We start from the raw sequence: 26,033 nt of genomic DNA, 5'->3' as shown, positions 1-26,033 counted from the left end.
GGCCGCCGCGTCCGTGCGCGCGGCCTCCTGCGTCTTGGTCTCGCTCGCGGCTCGGCGCTGAGCGGCGGCGGCCGGCGGGATGGAGAGAAGCAGGATGAACCTGCGGAAGGGGCCGGACACGCTGTGCTTCGACAAGGACGAGTTCATGAAGGTACGAGCGGCCTCGGTGCCCGCAGCGGGGCCGTGGGTGGGCGCCCCGGTGCCCTCCCGGCTGTCTTCGGGCCCGGCCCGCGCTGCACGTCGCAGTGAGTCTCTGGCTTGGCCGGCGGAGCTGGAGAAGGCACCTCTGTACCACCGCGCAGGTCGGGCGAAGAGGCCCGAAAGTTCTGGGCGAGTGGTTTGGAGCCGAATGTCCAAGCCCGGGGTCGGCCCGGCCCGGTTACTGTGCAGAGCAGGCCCCCTTCTGGCCCCTTGTCAGCTCGTTGCCCAGTCCTGGGGGGCTCAGAGCTCCGACCCGACCCTACCAGGGGGCCTGGCTGCGGGAGGACACAGCTCTTAACCTGAGAGTTTGCCTGGCCTTCGTTCAGGCTTCCTGCAGTGAGATGTAAAGGCGTGGACCGTTGCTGCTGACAGCATTAAGCAAACCATTCCTCGTTTCTAGGTTTGCCCCACCTGTTTTTATAAGTGAGCCTGTCGTTAGCAGGTACTTGTAAGAAAGGTTCTTTGGCTTTGAAAATGTCCAGGCTTTGGTTCGGAGCTTGGAGGATCTTTTTCCTATTTAATGTATCATTAAAACCATCCAGAACGTATATTTAATTTCTTTGGGATTAGAATTTTTGACACCACTTAATAGCCGGTTTCACTTAAAATAGTTCTGACTCAGTAGACCTGAAGTTTTAAACAAGTGATTTAAATCCCTCGTTTGGACCTTTTGAATAACTTTTCGAGTCATAATGTGTTGGGTGTTTTTTCTTGACTAGTCTCTTTGTCATATGCATTCAGATCACATCTTCAAAGCTCTGGTACACATGCCCTGCACGATTTTCAAGCCTCCAGGTCTGGGACTTGAACTGCTGTTGACCATGAAAAGTCCAGTGCCTCAACCACCTTGCCACCTGCTGGTCCAAAGCTCTGATTTTAAAAAGTACTGGGTCTTCCGGTCTTCTTTTTGCAAAGAAAAATGCATCAAGACTTTCCCAATGACCTAAAATTTATATCTGAGCCCTCCCCAGTGTGACCGTATCGTTTCTAGTATGTAAGACTTGTCTGGACCCACGAATGCTGTACCTTGTTCTTTTACAGTGATGTTCGTGCTAAACCAGTGTAGTAAAAGGTGCATGAAGGCGTGTACAGAGTCACCTCACAGATCCAGAAATCCTGTTTCACCCTCCGGCCAAGAGCGAGCCTGAAATGAGGCTAGAATGGGGAGAGTGAGCTCAGAGAAGCGAAGAGCACATAGAGATCAGGGGTCTGCTCCGACGACGAACCTCAGAGTAGAAATAATGTCCATTCTTAACTTCAGGCTCGCTTTAGCCCAATACCAGCATCCTTTCTGACTCACTAGCCCCACCTCCTTTCTCTGAGCCCACAGAATGCCTTTGGTAAACAGAGCTTTAGGAACTAGAAATCACGAAATTTAAGGTCTAAAATAGAACTTAGAGGAAGTGCAAACTGGGAGATCGCTTATTCCTTCCTGGCTCTTGAATCTGATGTGCTGTGAGGTTTGTAGTGCTAATGAATGGGGCCTCTGTGAGCAGGAACTATGTAGAACAGCTGTTCTTTGTTGACTTTCTAGGTGTAACCTAGATTAAAGGTCATTTGCAATTTGAATTTCTTTTGAAATTACCTTTGTAAGTTGCAGGTCCATGGCAGACAAGATGAGTGGAATGCTTGCTGTCAGATTTTTTCCTTCTATATTTGTGTCTCATTCAGCTCGTTTTATAGTTGGATAGGCTTTATATGTGTGAGAAGGCTCGGATGTCAGAGCTGCACTCACAGAATTGGGAATTACGGGAAATCTAGTCGGGTGATTGGGAACTGTTAGTTTGCCAGATGTGACGAGGGTGTGCTAGCCCAGTGGCCGGAGTGGCTCATCCAGTCAGCGGGCACTCACCGACACCGTCTGTGTGCCAGCCAGCACTGCAGGCACAGGGTAGAGAAGAGGGTTCGGGCCCTTGGACACCGTGCTAGGAAGGACCTGTGTTGAGAACCTATGCTTAGTCTGAAGTGACTGAAGTATAGAGAGATGACCGGGAGTGAGACGGAAGGGCAGGAAGACGGAGGGTGGGCTGCACGTTGTAATGGGCTTTCTGTACTCTTGGAGGGGAGGGTGTGATTCCTTGTTGCTTGAGCATTGTACATTGAACAGTCATTACTGTTGACATTCTTAGAAAAGGCTGTTTGCATTTGTTTTTCAAAAGACTTTTTGTTTGTTTTGTTCTTTTTTGCCATCAGAGAGACTGAAGTGAGAAATCACCCACTTGGGGAATGGCCACAACGCAATCCCTCTTCCTTCATTCTCCTCTTAGGATTTTGGGCATGCATGCACATATTCCTGGTGTGAGTTTTGAGCCACTGGGTCTGGGACTCGAACCACAGTCAGCCACATGGGAGTCCAGTGCCTTAACCACCATGCTACCTGCTGGCCCTGGCTATTTCCATTTTGAGAAGAGCTTGTCGAAGTGTGTCATTTAAAAGATAAAAATTCCCTCAGAATGTAGGCAGCAGCAGAGAATGTTCTTGGTTAGGAGCTACCCTTCTTGAAACCTTCCCAAAGTAAACAAGTACCCAACTCACCTCGTGTGATCAAAGGTCTGTCTCTCCGCAGCAGCTCATAACTGACGGGATGGCTTGGCACTCTTTATAATTGTATGTAAATGTGACATAATTGCATTAATGCTTTGTCTCTGGCCTTATTTTTCAGGAAGATTTTGACGTCGATCACTTCGTGTCGGACTGCAGGAAGCGGGTCCAGTTGGAAGAGCTGAGGGATGACCTGGAACTCTACTACAAGCTGCTCAAAACGGCCATGGTGGAGCTCATCAACAAGGACTATGCAGACTTCGTCAACCTTTCCACAAACCTGGTAGCTTGCTGTCCAGCCCCTGCATTTGTACACACACGATTTCTCTCTCATTCATACTATTTAAAATTCTGAGGCCTTTTAAAACCTCTCCATTCATTTTCCCCTAGAAACTTGAAAAGATCACTGAGCTCATTAATAAAAGAACCAAATACATTTTTGGTTTTAGTTTTTACTCACGTAAGACTGTTTTAACTTGGTTTTATATTTAAATGAGATCTAAATACTAGTGAAAAGTAAAGAGTCGTAAGAGCAGGGGTGGTTTTTCTTAGCTGCTAATCTGTTCCCATGAAATCTCACTGGCTTGGACTGATTTGCAAGGACAAATATCACTGCCCTTAATGAAATGTCTGACTTGCTTTCAGACTTATACGTAAGCCAGAGCTGGGTCGAGGGACACTGACTAGCGTTGGTCGTTAGCAGGCTTGGTTTTAGAAAATGTAAAAATAGTTTGTAATGAGCATATCAGTTCGTAAAAGCAGTTCAGAAATGCTTGAGTTTAATACTCTCAAGATTTTCTTTTAGTCTCCTTGTTCATATTTTATTTTCCTTTAAAATCTATTTGTTCAAAGAACTACAGAAAGTAGCTCTCTGCATGGAGATGGCCACTTTGAGCATCAAGGTCAGTGAGCCATCTTTGCGTTTGGGATGTGCGCTAAGATAAGCTGATTGGAAACCCAGGAAGCCTAGTTCCGTTCTATTTCATTTGGACTCCCTCACAGGGTTATAATGTGTGGGCAAGCTGCAGTCCATCGGATGCCCGGGTCAGCTGGGTGACACCACAGACAGTCTGCTGGCCATCCACCCGAATTTTTCACATTCATTTAAAGATTTCACCCAAAGGCAAATTGTGTACAAGGAAGCTTTAATTTATGGTGACTTTATTTATTTTCACTTTTATATTTTTCATGCATCATGCATATCAAGAGATCTTTTATTTTCTGTCAACAATAGTAGTGGCATAGTAACATTTTTGTTTTTTCATGACTTACAATGTGTTGTACAAAAAAAATAATAATATAAATCCAGTACCACTTTGATCATTAAAAAGCCAGTTGGGGGACCAGCAGATGGCATGATACATCGCTGGACTACCAGGTAGTTTGCCGTGGTTCGAGTCCCGGATCCAGTGATTTAAACCTCACGCTGGGTGCGTGTCTGCTTGCCCAAAGTCTTGAGAAGGGAGGGAAAGGGGTTGTTAGCGTGGCCATCCCCCAGGGGTGATTTCTCGCTTTCTGTCTTTCTGGCAAGTAAGTACACACACCCTATAGCAAAAATCTCTCAGGAAAAAAAAAATTAAAAGAAAAAGAAAGGCCAATTGATTATTGCCCTTGATTATGATATATTTGTGCCAACATGAGTTTTGCTCTTAGGTTGGCATGGACAAAGCCCTCAACCAGCTCTCTGTGCCTCTGGGACAGTTACGAGAAGAGGTCCTGGTAAGTTCCACAGTAACATTAAGTAGTCACCATAAAAGTGATATGCTTATTGCCTTCTGCAAGAGGGACTCTTCTAGTCTCTTAGGATGGTGTGTTCTGCTTTTTAATGGTCGATGATTACAGTATTTGCCCTAAAAAAATATATATAAGTAGGGGCCATCAGGTGGCATGGTGGTTAAGTGTGCTGCACTCCAACATGGCTGACTGCGGTTTGAGTCCCAGACCTGGTGGCTTGCTTTCTCACTTTCTCTCTCTCTCTCTGTCCCTTTCTGATCAATTAAAATAAATAAAGTTAAATAATTCTTTTTAAAAATTGTAAATAAGTCTTTGCTTTTCACATGTGCCTAAAAATTCTGTTTGATTTGAGGAGTACAGATTCTCAGTGTAGACAGCTTCAAATGTGGAGGAAGAGGAGAAGGCTGTTTGAAAATTCAGCTTAGTGCCTCCTTACTACATACATAGTCACCAACTGAAGGTTGACTTAGAGTTCAGGATTTTGTAATTTTATAGTTAGTTTCTCAAATAGTATTTTACACGTGGTTAGGTTCCTAGACTGGTCCACAGGAAGCATTTAAGCCTTGATGTAACCGAAGGGTAATAGAAGATGAATGTAGCACTAGCCTTGTGTGTTAGCGCTGCCCCGAGATCATGTCTGCTGTGGGGACGGCTCCCCCCCTCCAGCCGCTCCATCTGAATAAGCCGTGGGGGGTGTGCTAGCCTTTCTGCCAGCAGGAAGCTGTGCTGCCCCACCTCTCCCCCCAGCCCACCCAGCCCTGAGCACTGATGGGCAGTCGTAAACTTGGTGCAGGCACCACCGTCATCTGCACGTGTACCCACCGCAGCACGCACAGAGTGACATCTGGGCCCGTAAGACAGTGCCTGGTGTGCTGTGGGTTCTGGGTAGTGACACGGGATCACTCGGTGGTCCAGCACTGCCCACAGGAGGAGTAGGTGAGAGGGATTGTCAATGTAGACAGCTTCAGATGTGGAAGAGGAGAAGGCTGTTTGAAAACTCCACTTAGTGCCTCCTCACTCACGTACAGTCACCAACTGAAGGTTGACTTAGAGTTTGGAATTTTGTAATTTTATAGTTAGGTTCTCAAATAGTATTTTATTGAGTATGAGAGAAAGAAGGGTTTTACGTTTCATGTATTTGAGTTAGCAAATGTTTTGAAATGTTTACATCTTGTTTGGTCTTTAAAAAACATTGAATGGCGCCAGTAGGTGGCTTGGTGGTTAAGGCACTGGATTCCTATGTGGCCAACCATGGTTCAGGTCCTAGACCCAGCAGCTCAAAAATCACACTGCTGGGTACAGCCGCGTGCATCCCCCAAATCCCGAGAGGACAGTGGAGGACAAGGGGTTACACTGTGGCCGTCCCTCCTAGGAGGTGATTTCTCACTTTCCCTCTTTCTGCCTTTCTCTGATGAGTGTGCATGCCATATGGGCAAAAGCCTAAAAAGACAAAACAAAGCTTTCTAATGTCATTTTCTTGGACTGGAAGGGGGACGGTTTCTGTGGTCCCTGTTGGAGTCCACACCAGCCTTTGTGTGGCTGTCTTGTCGTCTTTTCAGTGACCCTGTCCTGTACCCTGTCTTTGGGTGTAGCATTGGGCAAGCCTTAGCCTTCAGCCTTCCACTCCTCTCTCTAGACACTCTGTATGCTGGGTTTGCCCACCTGGCCTCTGCCCTGGCTGTGTGTAAGCTCTCAGACAGGCTGGAGTCCTGTCTGCCCGGCCAGCACTGAATACACTCCCTTTTTCTCAACTGTCTCTTAATTTTTCTTTTTTTAGTTGTTGTGCTCACTGGGGAGAGACAGAGAGGGAGAGGGTGAAAACAGCCCCCAAATCCTGCTCCTCTGTTTTCTCATTTGTCAGCATTTTGGGCATGTATGCTGCAACCCCATTCTTCATCCTGCCCAGGATGATCCCCAGGGGGATGACTGCACCACAGTCACCTCTCCATTCCTCTCGCAGGGTTTTCTAGGGGCATGCACTCACGCATGCCCAGTGATTTTGTTTTGTTTTTGAGAGGTTTTTGCTATAGGGCGTGTGCGCTCGCCAGAAAGACAGAGACAGAGAGACAGAAAGCGAGAAATCACCCCCCAGGGGGGGATGGCCACGCTGCAATCCCTTCTCCTCCATTCTCTCAGGATCCTGGGCACACACACACGCGCCCGGTGTGAGTTTAAGCCCTGGGTCTGGGACTCGAACCATGGTTGACTACATGGGAGTCCAGCGACATAGCCATTACGCAAACTGCTGGTCCCCCCAGTGTATTTTTTTCCAAGCTGCTGAATCCGGGACACAAGCCGTGCAGTCAGCTCTGTGGGAAATAGCCACCTTAACCTCCATGCCATCAGCTGGCCCCAGTGTAATTTTCTAATCTCCCATCCTTGTGTGTCTCTGTCCAGAGATCTTCAGAGTCTCCTCAGGTCCCTTCCCCTCCATGTGTCCCTGTCCTTTGATTTAGGTTGTCCTTTCTCTGCCTGGCCCCTGTGGCAGTCACTGTGGGTGTTCATCGCGTGACCCTGGCTTTATGAGTCCTTAGCTTCTAAGTCATGAGTACCTTAGACAGCGATGGGGTCTGGTATTTTGTGGTTTTGCTTATCCCTGCATAATAGCTGTAGATGTTAAGTCCCATGGAGTTGAATTAGATATGTAAGTTTCATAATGTTGTGAAATGATTTCTGCAATACATTTTATTTGTTCTTTTAGAGTCTTAGATCGTCTGTCAGTGAAGGAATTCGGGCAGTAGATGAACGAATGTCTAAACAAGAGGACATTAGGAGGAAAAAGGTATACTTAGGAAGAAAAGGGTACGCAAGTGCCATGACGACCTTGGCCAGTCCTGCTCCTTGTAGCCACAAACACTTCAGACTCTCTTGGGCCTCTTGGTTGGGAGGAGCATGAGCGCCCTCGTTTGGATTTAGGGGTTGGCAGCTCACTAAGGCTTTGAGAGGGCGAGCCTGGTCTTCTCACTCCTGGTCTGATTGAAGTCCCATAGATAAGAGGGATGGGGTAAAGTAACTAAAAAAATGTTAAGGCCAAGAAAATTGCATATTCTCCTTGTGCATTCATTTACCCATGGTAGCATTAACATTTCTAAAGAAAGCTGTAGGTGCCTTATGTGACATGCAGTGAGAAGCCCCTTCCATCTTCTCATACTTTTTAGTTGAGACTGATTTTTGCAGGTACGTGAGTCGTCACTACATTAAAATTTCTCACTTTTTCCAAAAAAGAAGCAGTGAAGTGTTAGTTTCACAAGCTATTGTTTACCAGCACCCATGTAAAGAAGGTGCTCTCAGGACCAGCAGATGGTGTAATGGTTACATTGCTGGACTCCCACGTGGCCGGCCGCAGTTTGAGTCCCGGTGACTTAACATTCAGGCCAGGCTCTTGTGCGTGCACACCCAAGATCCTGAGAGGAGAATGGAGAAGGGACTGTGGCATGGTTATGCCCCTGGATGGTGGTGGGGAGGTGATTTCTTGCTTTCTGTCTCTCTGGCAAGTGCATAGCCCTATAGCAAAAATCTCTCTTAAAATAATACAAAAAGATGTAAGGTGCTCTTACATTCCAGGGCTTAGGGAGCAGTGGACTTCCTAAACACACTATCTGTGCTCTCTGCAGGCCTGTGGTCTGGAGAGGGGCCTGCTGTGCTCACTCCTCACGTGTCTGCTGCTCCGTCCCCTGCCACCCTCAGCCTGTACTGCCTGTGCTTTGAGTGGCCTCTGTCATTCCACCTGCTGCCTTTGTATTTTTAACTATGTAAAGCAGGGTTGGAATTAGAATTCGAGGCTTCTCACTCCAGCTTGGTGCTCTGCTGAAGGTCTCTATATTTTTATTAGCATATTTCTTTAAAATCTCATGGGAACGAAGCTGGTTTAAAGACCTCCTGTTTAATTCTGCTTTAGAGGTGTGCCATCTTCTGTCTCACGACTCGGGGGTGTGGGGCCTTTGTAGAAAGTCTCACTTTAATGAGACGTTGGCCTGCCGCTCTCACTCAGGCCCCAGGATTTCTCCCACTGGCTGCTCAGGAACTATTTGTTCAACGAGTAACTTTGTATCTTTTGTTCTTTTAAGGACCAGAGATGTTACCTTGTTCCTCAAACTGTAAATTCCTCAAACTGTGTAAATGTCTTTAAGGCGTTGACAGTGAGAGGTACAGGTATATTTGCCCACGTAAACAGAGGGGATAAATGTGGTTAGAAACTAGAATGGAAGCGTGAAGAAAGTAAACCTAATGTCAAAAAGATGTTAATTTAGGACGGAGAAAAGAGGATCAGACTACGGCTTGGTGATTTAAGCAGCTGTATCCCCATAGCGCTAGTCCCAGACCTGGTGGCTGAGAAACATGCCAGGCATGTGTGTGTGCACGCCCAAAACCCCAAAGGGGGAGACAGCGAGAACGAGATTGTGGCATGATCGTGCCCCACTGGGGGTTGCTTTTGCTTTCTTGTTTTCTCTCCTGAGTGCATATGTCCTTGAGCAAACTAAAAACAAGGAAAAGAAAGAAGAAAGAAGGTATAAGAATGCAAAAATGAGAAAGTAAAAAAATACAGTTTTTCAAAACTATAAATATTAAAATATGCTTATTTTAGAAAGCCAGAATTAAGATTTGCATTCTTGAAAATTCAGTATTATGGAGAAATATTCAAAATGTAGCAGGCTCTGAGTTTTCTACACATTGACTTTTGGTGAGGAAGTAAGATTGCTAAGACTGAATATAACTTATTTTCGTTCTTATAGATGTGTGTATTGAGGCTTATACAAGTTATTCGATCAGTTGAGAAAATTGAAAAAATCTTAAACTCTCCAAGTTCTAAAGACACATCTGCACTAGAAGCAAGCAGGTAAGTATTTTTTTCTAAATGCCACATAAGTGAATAATCACGGGCAGACCAAAATCTCTAATTAAAACTCAGGAAAGCCAAGCCTGAGTCTTTAGCGTATTTTCTGTCGCTCAGGCAGAGTGGGTGCATGCGTGGGGAGTCAGCGTGTGCTTCCTGGGGAAGGCCTTGCTGTGGGCCAGCAAGTCCTCGTTAGTCTTTGGGCTGTGGAGAGACGTTCATCTGAGCGCCTTTCAGACAAGCCTGGAGCGTTCGTTGATTTGTCTTAGGTTCAAAATGCATTAGTGTTATATCCTAATGAAATGGTAAGAGACATGTTTGAGATTTGTAGGTCACAAAGACTGTTCTCTCAGACTGAGAGGTGTCTCTTCATCTCCTGACTTCTTGAGTCCTGAGACCCATATCTGCCTAATTCCTTTTTGTTTCTTCCAAGTGAGCTCAAAACATGCTACGAGTATAGAAAGGTGGTTGCTAAAGACATTGCACAGTGGGAAAGAAGCCACAGGACTTGCTTTTGGTAAAATGTATTCTTCCGTGTTGTACTGGATGCTGGTGACCCCTCTTGTTTCCCTTAGACTCTGTCCCACTCGGTTTGTACAAAACATACAAATAAAACACTATAAAATTTCACTTTTATAAACTCGATTATAGGCCCCTACTCCAGGAAGTCCTCCTTCATCTCTCCCAGTTAGATAACCCCCTCTGTGCTTCTGTTGGGCCTTTTGGCTGCCTGCCAGAAAATGTGCAGGTGGAACTGGAACTTCCGGGGCCTGTAGCGGGGGCCAGGTCTTCATTAATACCCACAGTGCCTGGGACACAGCTAAGGGACACAGACTAGTGAAGAACAGGCTTCCAGTGACCATGATCTCTCTGTGATCTGTTGTTTTGGAATGTTCCAGCTTTAATTTAACAGATACTATGCTCGTACTCCAAGTCACCTTCAAGGAGCTTGTCTCTTTGAAATCAGCAGTCTTAAGCTGCAGAAAAGGTAGACCTGAGGCGGTGCTAGTGAGCAGTAAATACATCCTGTCATTAGGCCGAGGAATGTTTAGATGTTTTAGAAATTATTGATCCATGGGACCAGTAGATTGCATAGTAGTTCTGTCACTGGACTCCTGTGTAGTTGACTGCAGTTCGAGTCCCAGACCCAGTGGCTTCAAACTTATGCTGGACATGTGTGTGCATGTGCCCAAGAGAGGAGAATGGAGAAGGGATTGTGGTACGGCCATACCCCCTGGGCGGTGATTTCTCACCTTCATGCTCTTTCTCTCTGGCAAGCACACGCGTCCTTTAGCAAATACTTCTCTAAATTAAAAAAAATTTAAAAAGGAAGGAAGGAAGAAATCATTGATCAACACTAGGTTATTCAGGAAGGCGTCAGGGAGATTTAAGACAGGTTAACCTCTCGGGCTGGTCACGAGCAGTAGATCTCACTTCCTCTACAATGGTTTGGACGTTGTGCGTTCAGGCCCGCAGATCACTGCTGCCCTCAGCGGGGATTTCCCGTGTCCTCACGATGCGGGCGTCCCCGCGGTGACAACCTCGGCATCAGCCAGTGCAGGGCTCCCCGGCAAGCCCCGCTGCACTCGGACAACTGCCCGCTTCTCCCCTCTCGCTGTCTTGCATTTCAGTGGTATTGGTACTTCTCAGGGTGTTAAAGAAAAAAAGGTGTTTGTGACATTCTGGCAGATACACGGTGACTGTCTTTCACTAGGACCCGGAGCAAGCGCGGCACTGCTGTTCATACTTGAACTTCTCTGAGATACGTCATGAATGCTGCTGGAGAGCCGGTTTTACTGAGGAGACAAGTATTTGCTATGCTAGAGGATTGAGGTGGTAGAGAAATTGAAGAAGATTGAGTCGTAAATGATAGGATGGGCAGGGGAGAGGTGAAGATGAGGAGGGCCCGCTGCAGGCTACGGCTGCGTGGGAGTCTCAGGTCTCATTCCGGCCCACCCTAAAAACAGTGGTGCCCACCTACAGTCCCAGCTACTTGGGAGACTGAGGCAAGATCTTCAAAAAAAAATGAGGAAGGAAGATTGTGAATGGGAGAGCTTGAAAAGGTCTAGAAATACGTAGTAAGTAATTATACCCACAAGCCTCCCCAGCTTGCCTCTGTCAGGCCCCGTGGCTCAAGGACAGGCAGGTCAGTCGCTTTTGCATAACTGATTTCCTCTGCGGAGATCATGCTGGTGTACAGCTTGTAGGGAACATTGATGCATGAGAGGCATGCTGGCTCTCACCTTGGAACAAGGTGGCCATGGAGAAACGCCCTGACAGAGGTTAGAGCGTGATGGGCACTACAGCAGCCCATCCCTAGCCATCAGTGTGCTCTCGGAGTAAGGTCCCTAGCTGTTGGTGTACTCTCGGAGTAAGGTCCCTAAGCGTTGGTGCCCTCCCTTGGAGTAAGGTCCCTAAGCGTTGGTGCCCTCCCTTGGAGTAAGGTCCCTAACTGTTGGTGTACTCCCGTGGAGTAAGGTCTAAGCCTGGGTGCCCTCCCTTGGAGTAAGGTCCCTAACCGTTGGTGCCCTCCTATGGAGTAAGGTCCCTAACCGTTGGTGCCCTCCCTTGGAGTAAGGTCCCTAAGCATTGGTGCCCTCCCTTGGAGTAAGGTCCTTAACCGTTGGTGCCCTCCCTTGGAGTAAGGTCCCTAACTGTTGGTGCCCTCCCTTGGAGTGAGGTCCCTAACCGTTGGTGTCTTCCCTTGGCACAAGGTCCCCAACCGTTGGTGCCCTCCCTTGGAGTGACATTTCTGTACTCTTCGTCTCTGCAGCCCTCTTTTGACTGGACAGATTTTAGAGAGAATTGCCACTGAATTTAACCAGTTACAGTTTCATGCTGTTCAAAGCAAAGGCATGCCTCTTTTGGACAAAGTAAGACCAGTAAGTATTGTTTTGCATTTTCACAGTTTGGTGTTTAGGAATTTGCTAAATAATTTTGGTTTCTTCCCATAATGCCCCTGATACTAACTGTTTATCTGCAGGATTTTGAAGCTGGTCTCAAGCTCTTTCAGTTTTTGTTTGTTGGCCCCAGCTTCCTAAGCATCATATTACAGATGTACTGTGTTAAGACTCAGTCTGATTTTCTGAGTTTTAAGAGTAAAGTTCTGAATTTCATGCAGTCCAACATATTACATGGCATAGACAGACTTAATGTATTTAAAACTCTTCACTGGACTTTAAATTCATGTTTATCACAAAGATTTACTTTGTGGCTTAAGAGGAAAGCAACCTTTTGGGACCAGCAGGTGGCGTGGTGGTTAAGGTGCTGGACACTCCCACATGGCTGACCCCTGTTCGAGGCCCGGACCTGGCGGCTTCCTTCGTCCCTTTCCCTCTCTCTCTCTCTCTGTGTGTGTCTCTCTGGTCAAATTTTTTAAAAAAATGAATGAATAAATAAAATTAAATAAATAATAATTTAAAAAAAGAGGAATGCAACCTTTTTCTTATTCTCTATTTCTGTTTAAATTCTTTGATGAAGCAGAGATTTACTCGTAGAGATTGTGAAGAGGAGGAGGGGTTCTTTGTCCAGGGAATGTTGGTGTTAATTTTGTGGTCTCACCCTCCGTCGGGTGGGAGACATATTAAGTGTTACTAGTTTTCAGAGCAGTTCCACCAGAGCTTGCTGTCTCACCACGTTCTCACAGCGTATCGCCGGCATCACAGCCACGCTGCAGCGCTCGCTGGAAGGGCTCCTGCTGGAAGGCCTGCGCACCTCCGACGTGGACATCGTCCGGCACTGCCTGCGCACCTACGCCACCATCGACAAGACGCGAGACGCAGAGGCCTTAGTGGGCCAGGTGCTCGTGAAGCCGTACGTGGACGAGGTCTGTGCCCCTCCATCAGCAGCATCTGCAGGGCGTCCTTTCTGTCCCTGACTCTTACCTGTGTGAGGGCTGTGAGAAGCCGCACTGAGGCCTTTCTGTCAAGATTCTCCTAGCATCAGCATCAGCTATGAGGAAAGGTTGATCCAGTTAGAGCTGGCATGCCAGGAGTTGGGCATGTGTCTGCTGTTCTACCCTGGCATTGCTGTGGCCCGGGTATCTTAATTGAGTGGACATGAGAGTCTCACCTAGGAAAAAGGTGTGCATCAAAACATTTTGAGGGGCCAGCCTCATAGCCTGGTAGGTAAGGAAGTGGACCTCACATGGCTGACCATGGTTTGAATTGTAGCCCTGGTGGCTTGAAAAACACATGTGGTGCATGTGCATGCATGCCCGCAGTTCTGATGGGATGGGGAAGGGAGGAGAAGGGATTGTGGTGTGGCCATGCCCGTTGGAGGATGCGTTCTCTGTCTCTGGAGAGCATACATGCCTTCTGCCAGTTAAAAACAAAATGAAATCATGTAACATTTCTTGGTCACTTTTATAGTATGTACATTAATCCTCAATAGTGTTCAAAAAAACATTTTGAACCACTGTTCAGCCGTGGGTGGAATAAAATAATTAGGAGATGTTGACAGTGTGTGAGCAGCGTCCAGAGACCCCGTGAGCATGGAGAGGTACCCGAGTGGAGGACGGCGGCAGACAACACTGGTTGTCGGCTTGATGACGTCGGGCTCAGGACGGCGGCAGATAATACTGGTTGTCGGCTTGATGACGTCAGGCTCACGCCAGAGCAATGAGGAGTGGAGGGGGTCAGTGGTCCAGGAAGGTGGGAGGAGTATTCAGAGCTGAAGGACTGGGCAGCGTAACACCTTCCACCCAGGACGGGCCATCCAACGTCCTTCCTCTGTCAGGAGGCAATTGAAACACAGCCAGGCATGCCCTGCTGCTCAGGCTGGGTCATAGGTCATGCGGGGGCGTTGGTGCTCAGTGAGCTCTGACACAGGGAGACGCGGCTCCCTCTGCTCAGATTGAGGGCTGTCACAGAGCCCTGCTCGGCGTTTGCCTTCCTTGTCCCCTCGCAGTGTGAATGTCCTCCTGTTCAGTGAATTATAAATTGTACTCAGCCATGCACTTCAGGGAGTCTTTAATTTTTTTTTAAGAGGAATATTGAATTCCAAGTAGGAAAATGAAATGTATTGATTAATTCCAATAATCCTATCAGCTTAGTTAGGGTTACTAAAGGTACGTGCTCTTTCAGTTCCCTCTGTGTCGTTATAGCCCATGGCTGCCTCTATGAGGGCAAAAAAGACAAGTGTGCAGTTCTTCTGAATGAGTAAAAATACTTCTGTTACTGATACATGTTTTTGTTTTTATAATCTGATGCGCTAAATCAAATACTCAAAGTCTCCATGACAGTTTAAGTAACTCATAGCCACATTTTGTTTAAACTTACTTACCCTGTCATACCACCTCAACTCAGCCCTATCACAAAAAGTGTATGTGTTTTATTCTGTTTTTCTTTCTCAAACCTTGCCCTTACCTGAATTATAATAGAAGAAAAGGCCAGTTCTCTGATTTAAATCTTTTTTAAAAAGATACTCTTTTACTTTCTCGGTCAGAAAGGAAGCAGGCAGTTGTGGAGGGGCTTTCAGTCTCGGGCCAGGCCATCGCCTAGCCTGCGTCTCCCCTAGGGTCCAAACTAGGCCTCGTCCGTGCTCTTACCCACTCACTTCCTGTTGGCAGGAGGGTGGGCATTGGGAAGCATATTTTCAATGTTTTCGTGATTTCTTTGTAGCACGCAGCTCACGCTTGTAAATGCTTTTTTGAAAATGATCTTCCTTGAACAGGTGATTGTAGAGCGCTTTGTCGAGGCCCATCCCAATGGCCTCCAGATCATGTACACGAAACTGCTGGAGTTTGTTCCTCACCATTGCCGCCTTCTTCGGGAAGTCACGGGAGGCGCCATCTCGAGGTAAGCTGGACGGCTCGCTCGACCACACCTGCTCACTGCACACACGCCCGTCTCGTGGGAACTGGCCCTGTCACAGACAGCTTTGTGGCCATGTTGCCCACCCGCCATGCCGTGAGATAGGTTCCATTAGCCTCTCTTCACAGATGGGGAGACAGATGCAGCTGAGACCGAAGCTACATCTCTGGACCCAAAGCCCACCCTTCTTCCTTGTCCCCACTGTCCTTTCCTGAAATCTGTGGGGTCAGTTATTTGTCTCCCGGGCTAATGCCCGTGAATACCAGCTCAGTGTACTTGGACTTGTCCAAGTTTTATGCCCGTGTTCAAGTTTTCATTCCATTTTTGTGACTCTACTTCTCTCAGGCATCCCTCAACACCATTGCTCTAGCCCAGGCCTTGCCACCTGTTGTCCAGAAGGTGGACACTCCTCACCTGTTCTGCTCTGGCTGTCACGCTCGCACAGAATTCAGAGGTGCTCGGCGGTGCCTACCTCACAAAGATGTCGTGGCTTTCGGTGCTCGTGGAGGAAGACCCAGTGTTTGAGGCCTTTGTGGTGGTTCTCCTGAGTAGAAGGCGTCTTCCAGGGCATGTCCCCTTCGAGCAGGAGCCCCGGCCGCTCGGTGCTGCCAGCCTTTCTCCAACGCCCTCGCTCCCATGCTCCCAGGCTTCTCCCATCCCCTGCTGCCCCAGCGTGTCTGTCTTCCTGTTGAACTGTGGCTCCGGGGAAGCTCTAATTCTGATGCCACGCCCTTCAGCACTCCCTTCATCCTCGTGTACCCTGGGGTCCGTGACATGTAGCTTTTGCTGCTGCGGAGGACTGACCTCCATCTTACAGCCAGAGTCCCCAACCCTTCACCCAGCGTGCAGGTGGCAGCCACCCAGCCCGAGTGTGTGAAGAACTCCATCTGCATGTTCTGTGGCCATGCAGCTCCTTGTCACGGCCAAGCTGCAGATTTGCTCTTGAATTTTTGTTCTTTGAAATAAAAACACAACCTGGGGTAGTTAATATCCTGCTTGACTTTTGAAGCGCCTGCTCTGCTCTCACTGTGCCCTTTCCGAAGAAGCCTCATTTTACTTTCGTTTAGCAAAAGGATGAGGATTTAGTTGGGTTTAGATTTGGGGATGAGAATTCAGTAGAGGTCACAATGTACAATTAAAGAAGCCCAGTTAAGAAGCAGTCATTAGGCTTGTCTTGGTCCCGAAGTGTCAAGGTTCAAAGCTTTAGAAGGTCTTTTTCACAGTTCTCAGCCTGCAGAGTTCCCGTGGAAGCCTTGGAGACGGGTCTGCATGGAACCAGGGCTCTTCCCCGCATGCAGCCCCATCTTCCTCCCCAGCAGGGTGTGCATTTCCAGGTGCAGGCCGCCTCCCCCTTTTTCAGTACCCCCTCCATGAACTTCCTGTCTGGCAACACCTGCAACATCTGGGATCTATCCTTCCAAGAAAACAGATGTTCTTTTCTGATCAGGCTGTGTCAACTGCGATCTTGCAGGTTTCCAGTGTTCTGTTTGGGGCTTTAATTAGGCAGTTGCTGCAGGAATAAGTTTTTTATCATTCACGACTTGAGTATGTGGACCTGTGGTTTAAAATCCTCAATTTTGTTCCCTCCCTCTCCAGATGCCCTAGCAGAGCTGGCTCATACTGTGTTAGACGCATCTGAAATGTGGAGTTGGTTAGGTGGGAAGCAGGCCTCTTCTTTCCCTCCCCAGCCCTCCTCCACTTCCACCGTAATCTCCCCTCAGTGGGTGGGATGGGAAGATGGTTCCACAGCTCTTCCTGGACGGTAAAGCAGAGCTTCCTTGGTAGCTTATCTGTGTCCACGTTTGCTAAGCAGAAAATTAATCAAACTTTTTAAAATTTATTTTAATACTTAAATATTAAGTCCCAGTTTGATAAGAAAACTGAGCTACAAAACTCTCAGTTTTACTAAAACATTACATACTGAATCGCTCACCATATTAAAAGAAAATGATCATAAAACATTACTCAGTACCTGACACAGTGGGCAGGTGGGTAAGATGGTGTTTGCCTAGAAGACGTCAGCAGGTCTGTGAGGGGCGAGGAATCTGCCTCCTTTACTTGTTTACCCTTTGCTGAGTGTCCAGAGACTGCATGCTAGGGATGTCCCTAATGCTTTGTAAATAATCCTTGTAGTGACCCTTGTCATAGTTGTCACTTTCACATCCCCAAACCAGCGCAGAGTTAAGTGTTGTAAACAGAGCAGTTAAATGGACGCTGGCCCCAGAGGGCATGCGTTTATCTCCCTGCGCCTCTCCCAGCTTCTGCATTCTAAACCCAAAGTCCACTGCTACAAAGGCACACAACCAAAACTCATGGTTACCAGCTTTTTGTATCAATTTGTGATCGGGATTTTATCTGAGGAGCCGTCAGGTGGCATTGTGGTTAAGGGCACTGGACTCCCACAAGGCTGACTATGGTTTGAGTCCCATACCTGGTGGCTTGCTTTCTTGCTTTCTCTCTATCTCTCTCTGCCCCTCTCTGGTCAAAATAAAATAAGTAAATAAAGTAAAATAGAATAATTCTAAAGAAAAAACAGATGTTATATGAAGTCTTAATTTTAGAATTGAAGATAATCTTAGAGATAGGGTAATAACCACAAAGCTCTTAGTAATTTAACTTATACTGTTTTAGGTGGTGTTCAAGTTAAAGGCAAAGATTCCTTTGTTCGTGTGTGTGTGGCATTGGATTACTTTTCTTTCCAAGATATGAGAGGCCATGTCGTATTTTGGAGTTGAAAATTGTTCCAAAGGGATTTTATGCAGTGCGTTGGCCCTGTCCTCTGTACTGGTTTATGCGGTGGGTTGGCCCTGTCCTCTGTACTGGTTTATGCGGTGGGTTGGCCCTGTCCTCTGTACTGGTTTATGCGTTGCGTTGGCCCTGTCCTCTGTACTGGTTTATGCGGTGCATTGGCCCTGTCCTCTGTACTGGTTTGCCTAACCTTGACACCAACTGTAGGGGTCAGGATTCAAGAGGTTGTTCAGGTTCAGAGTGAGGCTGAGATCAAGGAATGAATATAAATTCGAGTTTAGAAACAAACTGATAATATTGTTTTTCTTTTAAAAATTTCAAAAAAAGGTTTAGGCTAAGCACCTTTTGCTGTACGGAGTGCGGAGATTTGCTCTTTGTAAATAGAGGGTGGTGTATCTGACTGACGTTTTCTCTTACCTCACAGTGAGAAGGGCAGTGCTGTTCCTGGATATGACTTTTTGGTGAATTCCGTCTGGCCAGAAATAGTACAAGGACTGGAAGAAAAGCTGCCCTCGCTCTTTAACCCTGGCAACCCCGACGCGTTTCATGAGGTACTCCCCCTTCACCCCGACTCCTGAAGATGCTAACCTTAGGCTGTAGAAACACCATGTTCTTTCTACATGTCTTGGTCCTCCAGTTCATTAAAACAAAAGACTGTGGGCCGGGCTGTGGCCTGGTGGTAACACAGCTGGACCTGCGTGGAAAGACCCCGGGGTCACAGACCGGGACCGCCTGAGCACACGGATGTAGGCATGCTGGTGATCCCTGCTAGCGGGGCGGACGGACAGCCGTGTGAGGACACTGGGCCTCTCTCTCTGTCTCTTTCTCTGTCTCTCGCACACATGGAAGAAATATAGAAATAAAATTTTAAATAAAATTTAAGTTGCTGGTTTAGCATTGATTTTAGATTGTAAAGCATAGCTCAGTCTAGATGCAATTGTGAGTCAGTGTGTATGTTATTTTCTAATTTTCTTAAAAGGGTCCTCAGAACCATTAAAAACTAGTACCTTCGAGATTTCTCAGGAAAGTAAAGTTTGTCTTCCTGTAGGGTGTGTCCCTGTTACTTTCCTGACTGTAAATCTCAGTGCTCTTGAGTGTTGTGTGTGACGACAGCCCCTCTGGCCATCCCGTGGTTAGTGCCCTCCTCTGGCTGCTGGCTTTGTCTGTAACTTTGCTTTGCTGAATTCTGCTGTAATGTGCCTATGAGGAACTTCTTTGTATTTAATATACTTGACAGTGTTTGGGTTTCTTGAATCTGAGGATTGATATCTTTTATCCATTTTGGAAGAGTTTTACTTGTTATTTCTTAAAGTGTGCTTTTCTTTCATTCCTCCTTTACCTCCTTCTCGAACTCGTGACTAGCCCGCCCCTGTCTCTGGGTGGTTGTGTTCCGGATGATTTCTGTGGCTCAGTCCTGGGTTTCAATAATTACTTCTTCAGCTGTGCCTCAACTCTTTTGCACCTGTACATGAACTTTCCAGTTTTACTTACCATTATTTTCATTTCTAGAAGTTCTACTTGTTTCTTTTTTCAAATTTGATTATTGATCTTAGACTGTAGGGAGGTACGAGGTAAGTGCAGTGTGCCGTGGCCTGGTAGACCTCGGGAGAGAGAAGACAGTACATTCGAGCTTTGATCTCCACCCCACCCCCGCCCTCTTTCTTTCCTTTTTAATTATTTTTCCCTTCCTCCTCCCTTCTGGAGAGGTGTTAGTGAGTTGTGCTGTTGATCTACTGTCTCTTCTGGCTCCCATGGGCTGGGGTGTGGTGTGCTCTGGCTTGAGTGCTGCTGTTGAGGGAGCAGTGGGCTCCAGGAGAGACCCTGAACACGTCACAGAGCCACCGTGGGCATAGCTGTACGGGAGGACGGCCTCGTGAGGCCCCTGTGAGTTGTAGAAACTACAATTCTGTTCTGTTCTTTCTTTTCTTTCCTTCCTTCCTTCCTTTCTTTTTTAATTTGCCAGAGAGTGCATGCATTTGCTGGAGAGAGATAAGAGACAGAGACAGAGAGAAAGCACTCCCGATGGAGGGTCATGCCACAGTCCCTTTTCCTCCATTCTCTGGGAATTTTGGGCACACACGCACAGGCACCTGGAGCGTTTTTCAAGTCCAAAACACAAACCATAGTCAGCCTTGTGGGATCCAGCTGCCTTCGCCACTATCCCACCAGCTCACCCTAGAAACGACAGTCCTGCATGTTGACCTTTGTCATCCTTACAGTTTTCAGTGTGTGCTCCCAGTCTGGTTAGCTTGCTGGTAATGAAAATTCCACCTGTTTGTTCCTATTTTAGAAATACACCGTAAGTATGGATTTTGTGAGAAGATTTGAACGACAGTGTGGATCACAGGCCAGTGTACAGAGATTAAGAGCACATCCTGCCTATCATAGCTTCAATAATAAGTGGAACTTGCCTGTTTATTTTCAAATAAGGTCAGTCCTTTTTTTCACTCACGTTCTTCCTTCTGAAGTGGAATTTGGAAAACAGTTAAGGACGTTGCCCTGTGCACCGCTCCTTCTCTGTACCTGTCACATTATTCTTTGGGAGACAGATAAAAGTGGGGACGTCCACGTATGGTCTCCAAGTCTGACTTGCATGACAGAAAGATACATTTTAGGCTTTGAAATTGGAAAGCTTTGGAATGAGCTGGACTCCATGCCCAGCTGCTTTCCCGTGGTTCACGTCCTTGTCCGCTGTGATGAGGTAGAGGAGGAAGAGGAGGGAGGTGGCAGCCCTCGCCTTCCGTCTCGTATTTTTCGTCGCTTGCCCTGATGGTCGCCCTCCCTGTCCGTTGTTTCTGCTCACGTGCAGCGTTGTTCCCACCAGAGTGCACAGGGCGTGCCGGGAGAGCTGTGTCCCCGCAGCTGGTTCCATCTCAGCTCACACTAGTCCTCGTACAGCCCCCCCGTATGAGCTGAGTCCTCGTATGGCTCCCTGTATGCACCGAGTCCTCGTACGGCCCCCTCCGTATGCGCCAAGTCCTCGTACGGCTCCCCCATATAAGCCGAGTCTTCGTATGGCCCCCGTATAAGCCGAGTCCTCGTACGGCCCCCGTATGAGCTTTGTGATGCTTATTCTCCTGGTTCTGGAAAACAGTGACGCTTCACTTCTGGTTTCATGATGATGTCATCTCTGCCAGATGGCTCTGTACACCAGTGTTTCTCAGCCTCTCTGACACAGAGGCCAGGTTCATGGCAGACAGTTTTCCGCGGACCTGGGCGGGGGGAGTGGCTTCAGGATGACTCGAGTGCGTTACAGGTGCTGTGCCCTTTACTCCTGTTGCCACGCTGTAACATGACAAGATATCCTACAGCTCCCTGCACAGCGTTAGTGGGAGCCCTGCACCCGTGTTCTTGCAAGTAGGTAACACTCCGGGGCTTCTGTACAAAGCTGCTGCCGCTGCCATCCCAGGAGGGACGCCCCGGCATAGTGCGGGCGATGGGAGCGGCTATAAGTACAGGTGAAGCCCTGCCTGCTTGCCTGCCACTTGCCTGCTTCCTGACAGCCCACGATCCGGTACCAGGTTCCAGTCCATGGCCCGGTAAACTGCTGTACACGCCTTTGGGAAATGCAGGGTAAACTCCGACAACACCGGGCAGTGTGCTGGGCAAGGTGATGCTCGCCACCTACGCAGCTCCCCCAGTGAGGTCTCGGGGAGTCCTGCAGAGCATCGGCCAGACCGGAGGCTCCTCCATTACCTGGCTGCATGCGGCCATCCATCTGGTGCAGCCCTTTCCTTGGAGTCCCAGGACTGCCGAGAGGAAGGCGTGCTAACAGCTGGGTACCCTGATGAGGACCGTGCGCGACTAGCTGTCTGCACTCCTCTTTTGGTAATGAGATCGCCGTCCTCTCACGCAGACTGCGTGTCGTGGCTCGTTTGCCCAGGTGACGGCGGTGCGTAGTTTGTCTCTCCGTAGGAAATGAAGGGTGCGCTCACCTAGGAGATGCATGGACTGCACTGGACATAGCGGTTACACGGCAGTCAAGATCAAGCCGGGCTCGAGGCCCTTGTCCACGAGCACCATTTTACACGGTGGACTGTGTAGAGGAGTGAGGCCCACTCCCCCATCCCTCTCGTAGTCCAGGTTTGGACTTAGGCTCCCTTCGTGTCTAACATCGCGTCACAGATACACTCCTCAGACTGCAGCCCTCGCTCTGTAACCTCACCCTGCCCCTTGCCGGCAGGCCCCTCCACTGCCACTGCTAGGCTGTCCCCGGGCTATGGGCTCTGGGCGCTGCCAGCCTGGGTCCAGCCGTGACGACCCAGCCCGGCCTCAGCTGCATCTCCTCATCCCAGGTTCTCCCAGAGGTGTACAAGTTTATTTTGGTGCCAAAACTATTCAAATTAATGCGTAGATTTTTTTGTAACATGCATTTTCTGTAGTTTTACGAAGACCCCGTGTATGTTGAAATCTCGCTGGTTTCTCAGAGGTCTTTTGTACTCACCAGGTTTAGTCTTAAGCATTCAGAGGGGTGGGTTGACTTTTCTTTGTAAACTGTGTATTTAAAGTCTTGGAATGTTTAAAATGGGGTGTGAGTGGGGCCAGCAGGTGGCATGGTGGTTAAGGTGCTGGGATTCCACATGGCCGACTGTGGTTCCGATGTCAGACCTGGAGGCTTACTTCTCTCTCTCTCTCTCTCTCTGTCTGTCTTTGGCAAAACTCATGTGAAAATAAATAAATAATAATTCTTTTCAGAAGAACTGAGCGCGTTAGGAGGTGTAGAGCTTGTTCCCAGCACATTTGCCCCCGTGTAAAGATGAGCTCAGCCGGGCTTTGTAGAGCTCTTCTGCTGATCTTTGCTGGCGTTGGGTCATTGTGCTGCAGGAGGACAGAGTGCTGGAGACAGGGCAGGGCAGAGGTGCACTGCGGTCAGGTTCACCTCAGGGTCGCCTGAACTGAGCCCGAGCACAGAGGGGGTGTTGCGAGCGTTCCTACAGGCAGTAGGAACCTGGTGGGCTCTCAGGGACGGCCTGAGCTGCCGGGCCCGGCATGCCCTTGCATCTCAGGAGAAAAGACAGCCCCACCCGCCCTGGCCACCACCACTGAGGACAGGTTTCGTATCCCCTCTTGGTGCAAGATCCCGCCGTGTCTGCATTTCACCTGCTCTTGTGGGCATATTGGAAGGCCTTCTTTTCTTATAGAATAAATGTAAACGTGACTAAAACAGCCTCAAATTATCCTGAGTCAGTGGCTTCCTGGAAACTGCAGGGTAAGTGCTAGCCTTTTAATGCCAAAGGCTAGCTTAGTTAATTGTTTTTTCCCCCAGTGGAATCTTCCTAAAATGTCATGTCCACCTGGGGGTTTCCACGTCATTCTGCATTCCACGTTCAGTGTGTGGCGAACAGTGCCTCCTCGTGGTGTGCAGCCACCACGGTATTAGGTGTAGGTGGCCTACTGCTCCCCTGCGCGCCCCCTCTGCACATCCGTCAGTCCCCTTCCGCACAGACGTCCCCAGGCATCACGGCGCTCTGGTCCCTGAGAGCCGAGGAAGAGCAGGGCCGTGCTGTCACCGCGCCAGCCAGCGTGCACGTTGGAGTTTCTGTCTTACTGTAGGCCTGTGTGGCCGTGGGGGAACAGGAGCCACATGTAGGACTTAGAAATGTTTGCACGTGGGCTCTCCTTTCTTACATGCGAGACTTCACAGACTTGTGGAAATCCAAGTACAAGTTTAGTTTTGTGCAAAAATGTTTGAAATCCGTGTGTAGCTCCACATTTTCCACGAACTTTGGAAGAGCCCACGTGTCCTGGAGGGCTGAATGGCTTGTGGGTGCACACAAGAGCCAGGGCACGGCTGGCGGCCCCACCAAGTGCCCTCCCTCACCCGTGGCGCTTTCCGCTCTCCACGAGGAGCTGAGGTCTGAGGTCTGCAGCTCCAGCCTGGAAGGTACTGCACTGCACAGCCCTGAGAGGGCCGGCCGGGCTCCAGGCTGCAAGGCAGGGGTGGGGGGACAGGCTGTCTACTTCAGGCATCTGCGAGGGCCTGAGGGCGCTCTGCCCCACCTGCCTCGTGTCCTCTCATGGGTGTGTTTTCCAGAGCTGCCACAAATTCACGTGGAACTTTGTGTCCCAAGGCTGCCTGATACTGAGTTCTATCTCCCTGGCGTGGCACTTGCCGCTGCAGTGGGTGCTGAGGCAGTGCCCTACTTGGGGGCTGCATGCCAGAGCTCGCGCCCCACAGGTCACGGAGTCATTCCCCTGCCTCGGCTCACGAGGCTGCTCCGGGTCCCGGTGGCCTGGGCGGTTTCTCCCTGACGTGGGACAGACCTTGAGGGGGTGAAGCCCTGGGCTGTGTGGCCTCTGGGGAGGAGAGAGCACAGCGCAGACGCAGCCTCAGGTAACCTCAGGTAACCTCAGGTAATGGTGCGGTGGCCCACAGGCAGGGACGAAGCAATGTGCGGGGCAGGAGAGCTGGGGAGCGCCAGGGGTGAGTTGTCGTTCTAGCTGCTACTTCCCGCAAGTAACGGGGACCTCCGCCACTCACTTGCCAACAAGCTCTGGCCAGCCCCGGACAAGGTGCAGAGTACAGCTCTCCCACCCCTCGGTTAGATTTGGGTTCGAGAAACCCAAGTTATGTGGCCTTGAGGTGATTAGCTGCTGCAGCTGGGTGGGGCCAGAAGCAGCCTCAGTGGAGAAGGACTGAACTGCAGTCACGCAGCTTGAGAAGCCTGGGGTTAGTGACGATTCAGACCGGCCGCCAGCCACGGGACACCTGTTACGGCACTCGCTCAGTCAGAGCCGCTCACTCTTGCTCAGTACAAAGGTCAGGGAGAATTGGTGCTCTGGGACTGGTTAGACAGCTCCCAGGATGCCGGGCGTGTTGGCAAGGGAGCGGAGCAGGTCCCCTTTACTCGGGAAGAGAGGGGGAGTGTCCAGCAGAACCAGCAGAACCGTAAACACTGTTCTCTCTTTACCCCAGGTTTAGAGAAATAGCGGGATCCTTAGAAGCGGCACTTACAGATGTGCTGGAGGACGCTCCAGGTAACCTCCTCAGAGTGGTGAGGGACCCCGAGTCACTCGGACCCTAATGCCTTACCACTCCACGGGCTGGATCGTAGACACTTGGTTTAGTTTTTTAAAACGGTGAGAAGAAACCAGAGTTGTTGCTTTATGGAAATGGTAGGACGAATGCTCTCAGAATATAGGAGTCCGGCCTGAGATTCCTTCCTGAATGTCACCGGCAAGGGGATATGGCCTCTGACACGCCCAGGTGATCCGCCAGCAAGTGGGCTCAGTCCTCCTCTTCCTCTGGGGCTGCGTGCTCATCTGCATGATAAAGTGCCAGGCCGCTCTCCAAGAGACAGAGACAGGACAGCCCATAGCTAGGGTGTGCCCCCACCACACCCCTGGCGCCCCGTCCTGGCACTGGGCAGTGACAGCTGGCCCAGGACGTGTCTGCGTGCCCCGGCAGCCTCACTGGTCTTCCTGTCCTGCTGTTCATGCTGTGACTCGCTGCAGCTGCACAGGCTCTGGGTCTCTCCCTCAGTGTCTCTCGTTCGTGCACTGTCGTCTAAATGCCACCTCAGCCTCAGAGTTAGTTTTCCTGTCTTTGCCGGAAACAGCCAGGTGTGCGCCTGTTCCCCTGGTTGTGTCTTACGTTGCAGTGGGGGAGACAGGAGAGGGACAGGGCGACTGGAGATGGGCGTGAGCCCTTGCACGGGCCACCCCTGCTCATGGTGGTAGACTCGGTCCCAGGAACCTGACAGCCAGTCTGAGGTGGCCGTACGCCCGGGAGGTGGTGCTGTGCAGTTACAAAACACGGCACTTGAGGCATGTGGGAAACGATGGTGGCCACACGGTCACGCAGGTGTCCCCACCACAGTTTGCTAATCACACCGTGTTCTCAGAAGGCCCCTTTCTTTAGCTTTGAATTATACTTTGAAAATTTTAAATGAGACTTTACCTACGGTTGGCCGCCTTTTCTCAAACGTGTGGTTTTTCCCTCTAGCTGAGAGTCCGTATTGCCTTTTGGCTTCTCACAGAACGTGGAGCAGCCTCAGGAGGTGCTGGTCGGACGAGCTGTTCGTGCCCTCGCTGGCGCACCGCCTGTGGAGGCTCACGCTGCAGGTCCTGGCCCGCTTCTCCGTGTTCGTCGGCGAGGTAGGCGGTGGCCACTGCTGACACTGGCTGGGGGAGGGCGGGCACTGCCCGACATGGGGGGGGGC

General features: G+C 49.3%; 1 protein-coding gene across 4 annotated transcripts in view; it reads left to right on the top strand.

The window, feature by feature from the left end:
• Nucleotides 1-6: 6 nt before the first annotated feature.
• COG2 (component of oligomeric golgi complex 2) overlaps nucleotides 7-26,033 on the top strand; it is a 36,027-nt gene continuing 10,000 nt past the window's right edge. Inside the window, exons 1-12 of one of the 4 annotated variants that reach the window (XM_006145987.3) lie at nucleotides 7-151; nucleotides 2,864-3,025; nucleotides 4,396-4,461; nucleotides 7,178-7,258; nucleotides 9,210-9,313; nucleotides 12,084-12,192; nucleotides 12,957-13,136; nucleotides 14,984-15,108; nucleotides 18,296-18,422; nucleotides 20,162-20,301; nucleotides 24,788-24,849; nucleotides 25,817-25,968. In XM_006145987.3, coding sequence (XP_006146049.1) covers nucleotides 80-151; nucleotides 2,864-3,025; nucleotides 4,396-4,461; nucleotides 7,178-7,258; nucleotides 9,210-9,313; nucleotides 12,084-12,192; nucleotides 12,957-13,136; nucleotides 14,984-15,108; nucleotides 18,296-18,422; nucleotides 20,162-20,301; nucleotides 24,788-24,849; nucleotides 25,817-25,968 — 1,380 coding nt within the window. In that variant the 5' untranslated portion in view covers nucleotides 7-79. Of the gene's footprint in view, nucleotides 152-2,863; nucleotides 3,026-4,395; nucleotides 4,462-7,177; nucleotides 7,259-9,209; nucleotides 9,314-12,083; nucleotides 12,193-12,907; nucleotides 13,137-14,983; nucleotides 15,109-18,295; nucleotides 18,423-20,161; nucleotides 20,302-24,787; nucleotides 24,850-25,816; nucleotides 25,969-26,033 lie in introns of all 4 variants that reach the window. The other 3 variants (XM_014586824.2, XM_027770852.1, XM_027770853.1) reach the window with 3 other exon arrangements.

The sequence above is a fragment of the Tupaia chinensis genome, unplaced genomic scaffold (assembly GCF_000334495.1).
Source record: "Tupaia chinensis unplaced genomic scaffold, TupChi_1.0 Scaffold000161_1, whole genome shotgun sequence".
NCBI lineage: Eukaryota > Metazoa > Chordata > Mammalia > Scandentia > Tupaiidae > Tupaia > Tupaia belangeri.
This window is presented reverse-complemented; position numbering and strand designations above follow the sequence as displayed.